The 6,409-nt window shown below is 42.0% G+C and overlaps 1 protein-coding gene across 1 annotated transcript in view; it reads right to left on the bottom strand.

The window, feature by feature from the left end:
- Positions 1-432: 432 nt before the first annotated feature.
- ETNPPL (ethanolamine-phosphate phospho-lyase) overlaps positions 433-6,409 on the bottom strand; it is a 36,498-nt gene continuing 30,521 nt past the window's right edge. The window contains exons 12-13 of the mRNA XM_040418380.1: positions 3,253-3,317; positions 433-1,069 (exon numbers count right to left, since the gene is read on the bottom strand). Of these exons, the coding sequence (XP_040274314.1) occupies positions 953-1,069; positions 3,253-3,317 (182 nt within the window). The 3' untranslated portion in view covers positions 433-952. The remainder of the gene's footprint in view (positions 1,070-3,252; positions 3,318-6,409) is intronic.

Here is a 6,409-nt window from a genome sequence, read left to right as displayed (position 1 = left end):
TGCGATTCCTGAGAAGAGCGGTGGCCGTAACCAGGGGAGACGGAAGACAACAGTCAGGTAAGTATAGGTTTATTTTCTTCTAAGGGGTGGGAATTTGTTAATTAAATATATTTAGAAAAATGATCACTGTTAAATCATTAACAGCACAGTGATCATTAAGATGATAATACCCCTTTAATAAAGAGTAGGAACACGCAGAATGGCCATTGGCCACCTTGTCTTTGTCCCATGACGGATAGATAGATAGATAGATAGATAGATAAGTGTTCCCCTATCTGTGGTTCTGGAGCTTCCCAGACCTCTCCTCAGGTGTTGGCAGGTACAGATCTTATTTTATATTAGTGACATCAGGGAAGCCACATCTGAAAGTTGGGGATCTCTGGATTATTTAAATTCATGTTAAATAATATACATTTTTAACAACAACCAAAAAAAACTGATACCTGAAGCAGTTTATTGATAATAGTGTAAGCTTAATGTTACAATATAGTAATATCTCATGAACATACATGTTAAATTACAGGTATCACCACACTATGTCATGAACTGTACAGTACGGTAAGCTGTTTTCTGCTGTGAGTTTGTTTTAATTGCACAGTTGCATGATTTATTGGTTAGACTTCAGAAGGTAAAATAGCTATAAAAATAACTTGCTATCCAAATCAAGTCAGCAGCACCTTAATTTGTGAAACCAGGTGACATGCTGAAACTAGGCAATAAGTGTAGAGTTCAGGAGATGGCACTGGGCTTCCATAATGCTAAATTGTGTTTTATGTTTAAGCCATTAAAACATGGATATAGTTTTAATTTCAATATGATATATTGAAATTCTAGTCACACATATAATGCAGTTAGTAGTAAAGCCAGCCTCTTCACCATTATCCAACCGTGTAGTGGCATTTCCTTGCATGTTTGGAAGAGTTGAAAATCAATAAGGAATCTTGCATCTAGTTTATGTTCTTATTTTTTTGTTGCTTACGGCATGGTTTTCTGAGTGAAATCCATGTTCTTGGGTTCTGCAGACATTGCCATGTGAATTGCTAGTGCTCTGGTGTTCGTGGATGTTGTACTGTAAAGACAAATACTTTATGTAGATGACATCTCAGAAGGTGACATCACTAAAATGAGCAAATTATCATATATGTACCGTATTTTTCGCTGTATAAGACGCACTCCCCCTTCCCCCACAAGTGGGGGGGGAATGGCCGTGTGTCTTATAAAGCGAATACTAGTAGTGAGCACTTCCAAGAGGAGCTGCGGCGCAGGATAGGTAAGAGGAGGTTTTTATTTTAATCTGATCTGAGGTCTGATGGGGTCTAACATTGAGGGCTGATCTGAGGTCTGATGGGCATCGGACATGTGGGCTGATCTGAGGTCTGATGGGGTCTAACATTGAAGGCTAATCTGAGGTCTGATGGGGTCTAACATTGAAGGCTAATCTGAGGTCTGATGGGGTCTAACATTGAGGGCTGATCTGAGGTCTGATGGGGATCTGACATGTGGGCTGATCTGAGGTCTGATGGGGTCTAACATTGAAGGCTAATCTGAGGTCTGATGGGGTCTAACATTGAAGGCTAATCTGAGGTCTGATGGGGGTCTGACAATGTGGGCTGATATAAGGTCTGATGGGGGTCTAACAATGTGGGATGATCTGAGGTCTGATGGGGGTCTGACATGGAGGGCTGATGTGATGGCCTGATCAGATGTCCTGATATGGGGGCATGATCTGATGTCCTTATATTTATGGGGGTCTGATCTGATGTCCTTATATTTATGGGGGTCTGATCTGATGTCCTGATATTTATGGGGGTCTGATCTGATGTCCTGATAGTTATGGGGGTCTGATCTGAGATGCGGTCTGATGAAAAAATTTTTTTTCTTATTCCTCCTCTTAAAACTGGGGTGCGTCTTATCATCAGGTGCGTCTTATAAAGCGAAAAATACGGTACCTCATATAGTACATGACAATTTATTTCTAACATAGCTATAAACAGCCCTGTACCTCACATGGATCCAGAGATTTCTAGTTGCCCTGCTAGTTTATTTTTGAGCTGGCACCTTTGGGTATGTTTTTTCTCAGGGGGCATATCCTATCTCAGGGGGGGCCAGCATTTTCTGCTGCAGCTCTCTCCCTAAAACTGTCATAGCTTGTAACAGAAGATATGGCTGATGGCAGTTGATGGATGGAACTGAGCATGTATGACGATCTTATTAAGTGGTCATGGACATTGCTATACAGATGAAACACCAGGGGGTGCCATTATAATGCAGTTGTTGGTGGCACAACTCCTGAAATAGATTGACAGTTGTGTCACAAGGGGAGCAGGCCACTGCTGCAGCTGATGTTCATCTCAACACAGCAAAGAGTGGAAGAGTCGGCCTGGGAGTGTTAGACACTGAACTCAGCCACGGGGACCAGGTAATGATCTCTGTCTTAGTCTTGGATAACCCCTTTAATGGATTTTTATGACTCTGACCATAAGACTGTCCATAGACCTCTGGCACTGCTTATATCTAGAGAAACAATGGTTAGGAAAGGTTAAAATACTGTCTCTCCTATCCTTCTTTCCCACCATTCCACTCAATAGGTATTTATTGGGCAAGAATCATAAGCATAAGACCGTCCATGTGTCCCACCAAAAACGATATCCCCTAATAAAATTAGGCTACTTTCTCACTAGCGTTTTTTGTGGATCCGTCATGGATCTGCAAAAACACTTCCGTTACAATAATACAACTGCATGCATCCATCATGAACGGATCCGGTTGTATTATGTCTTCTATAGCCATGATGGATACGCCTTGAACACCATTGAAAGTCAATGGGGGACGGATTCGTTTTCTATTGTGCCAGATTGTGTCAGAAAAAACGGATCCGTCCCCATTGACTTACATTGTGTGCCAGGATGGATCCGTTTGGCTCCGCTTCGTCAGGCGGACAGCAAATCGCTGCAGGCAGCCTTTTGGTGTCCGCCTCCAGAGCGGAATGGTGACTGATCAGAGGCAAACTGATGCATTCTGAGCGGATCCATTTCCATTCAGAATGCATTAGGGCAAAACTGATCCGTTTTGGACCGCTTTTGAGAGCCCTGAACGGATCTCACAAACGGAAAGCCAAAACGCTAGTGTGAAAGTAGCCTTACATGTCTATGGAAATATGGTAATGGATAATAACAAATATATAATTGACAAATAACATAATATATATTTAGACATCTATGTCTTATAGCGTAAGTGTGGTAAGCAATTTACTTTTCTTTTGTTTGTTGACTGTCCATTCGCAACGGCTAGCCTTGTTCCATTTGCTTCCTCGAAAGCTGAAGATAAACAAGTAAACCGATGCTTTTGTCAATGTTTGAAATAGTACACAAGGTCATATAATTATAATTATAGTGAGCGATAAAGTATTATCTGTTGCAACAGTGGTTCATAAATATTAGAGCTTGAAGCAAATTCTACAAGACAGGAACTTTCTTTGAACTTTCTATTTAGTTACTTATATGTAACTTTTAGATGTTGTAATTGGAGGCTTTGGTAGACTGTCGAATAAAGCTGTGTTTCCCAGTGAAGGCTCCCTAGAATTCTGTTTGATCTTCAGCCCATTGGAAAAACACATGACATGTAGACAGGGGCATACACAGGATTTTGTGAAAGGGGAGGTTTGTAGACGTGGTTATGTAGGAGTTATTTGGATAATAAAGTTCAAAAGTTCACAAAAAGTCACAAAAAGTCAAAAGAAGGACACAAAAAGTCAGTACATCACATAAAGTCTGGCAAACAGTATAGCAAACCCATACATGGTACATCTAAGAGTGCTGCTCTATTGTACAACTAAACAGTTGTACCCTACTGAATAAATAAAAGCATTTTCCATATAGTAACCTACAAAGTTCTTATACTGTGCTAATATCAACAAACATTTCTGATGTTTTTTAATGTTTTATTTAAACATACAATTCACACACTGGAGACATGCCGCACATACACATATGCTCACACAGTGGACACATCCTGTGGCACACAACTCAAACAGTGGACACATGCACACAGCTCACACTGTGGACACATGCTGCACACATACACACACAACAGGCCCTGAATAAATTCAGACCTCAGACCAAAATGTATCCAAAGCCCAACCAGATCTCTAAATAAAACCAGTTAAACCAAAATTAGACCAGACTCTTGAATTAATCAGATCCTAAACCAGACTCTTAAAGGGATTGTTCCATGAAACATATTCTACATTTTTCAAACCACCACCTCTATCTAAATACTTTTGTAATTGCAAATAATTAAAAATGTTGTACTATTAAAGTAGTAAAAACTACTAGTAGCTATGGTTATTCATAAAATCTGTCTGTATAGCTTTACTGCTGTTCGTTCTTTTCCTCATCTCTCTGTCCACTTCACTAAGGTGGTTGCACATACTCAGTTTAAATCTTTAACAGAACCAGAATATGCCCCCTGAGCTGCCAGCTTGAAATAAATCTAGCAGAGCAATTGGAGCAATAAATTGGGGGAGCTCTGGATCCATGTGTGGTACAGGGCTGGTTCTAGGTTTGATAGAAAGAGATTTTTATGTAGTATATGAAATCTGAGTTATTTTTTTTCCCATTAATCATGGGATAACCCCTTTAAGGTAATCAGGCCCCAGACCAGACCCAAACTTTAGACCAGAGAAATGAAATTCAGACTCTAGACCTCTTTTCGCCTCCTAATCCTCTTCAGCTTCAGACACTACTGCACACTACTGTCACGGTGGGGAGTGGGGGGAAACTCCACACCGTACAATGTCTATATAGACCATGCCTCTAGGCCTGGAAGCCAGGATAAGGGAGCAGGTCAATTCCTATGCATCCCTAAATACAATCCCTGATCTCCTGACTGTATGAACCAACCCTGATGGTGGCAGGGCTCATACCCGGAACCTAGTACCCTAATAACCCTAGAGATCCCTGGTAATAATGTCAGGGCTAGGAAACGACCTGTTCATCTACGACACGGATGAACCGGAGTCTCCAGCAGGCCTAGCAACAAGGAAAGGGACAGAGAGCAAGCATAAACACAAAACGGCAGGTAAGAGCCCAGCGCAAACGACATGCACTGGAACAACCACCACTTACCTAGCAAAACGACTGGGTGGAACAACTACAGTTTGCTGACTTGGAACCCACTTCCGCAGGCACAGACAGAAGGGGAAATGTCATACAACCATGCTGGACTACAAACACCAAATAGACCAGACATGGAACACCAAATGACATGACAAAGACCCTGTACATAAACCCACACCAAACATCATAAACAGGTGAGGAAGGGTAAGGGGACACGGTGAAACATCGGGATGACATTGCCAAAGACCTTGATGTTCCACAAGGAGGCCCTCACGGACAAAGCTCCTACTCATACAAAGGCAGACATACAACTCACCTCAAGCTCACAACTCCAGTATAAAAAGAGCCATGAGGCCACACCCATCTTCACCTTGCACACACCTTTAACCCTAAACAAACCAAAATGGGAAGGAACACCAGCCTTAAAGAGGAAGTGTAAAATCATGCTAACACGTTGCCACCGGCAACAAGCATGCACGGCAAAAGTGTCACAGTCCACTACCACCAGACCATGACAGCCATGACAACTACATCCTGATGCTGGTAAGTGTCAGGATCCAATGCTGTGGTGCCTGGAGTTCAAGAGAACCAGGCCTCATATGCCAAGGTGTGGTTTTGCTGGTGGTTTAACTGTGTAACAGTCCCTTGCGTACACTCCTTCACAGACAGACAAAACCTCAAGACAGTCTTCACCACCCAAGTGTCTTCAAACAGACTAGGATAAATGATTTGTCCCAATGTTATATGTTTTATCAATATGATCAGGTGTTCCATGTTGGATTGTTTTCCTTGCAATGGAAAGAATTCTTTGTCTTGAACTTTAAATACTAAAAGTGTGTAACCATTAGTCCTCTTTCACACGAACGTAAGGGCTCCGTGCCTGTGCTGCGGACCGCAAATTCACTTCAATGTTCTCCTCCATCCATCCGTTCCGCAAAAAGATAGAGCAAGTTCTATCTTTTTGAGGAATGGAAGCACGGAACCGAACACCACAGAAGCACTCCATAGTGCTTCTGTGGGGTTCCATGCTTCCGTTCCGTTCAGCACCGCATCTCCGGATTTGCGGACCCATTCAAATGATGCGGAATGCACACGGCTGGTGACCCATGTATTGCGGAACCGCTGCATGCGGCACAGAGCCCTTACGTTCGTGTGAATAAGCCCTTAGGCAGTTGTGGATTATGTTTGTACTCAGAACTATTATCAAATTAACGTTTGTAGGCTTGAAGGAACAATAGCAGGAAAACAAAATTGAATAATAGGTTGTTATACAGAATCAAAAAGTACGTAAT

The sequence above is a fragment of the Bufo bufo genome, chromosome 2 (genome assembly GCF_905171765.1).
Source record: "Bufo bufo chromosome 2, aBufBuf1.1, whole genome shotgun sequence".
In the NCBI taxonomy this organism is placed as follows: domain Eukaryota; kingdom Metazoa; phylum Chordata; class Amphibia; order Anura; family Bufonidae; genus Bufo; species Bufo bufo.
Note: the sequence above shows the minus strand (reverse complement) of the source record. Positions and strands in the feature narration are given on the sequence as shown.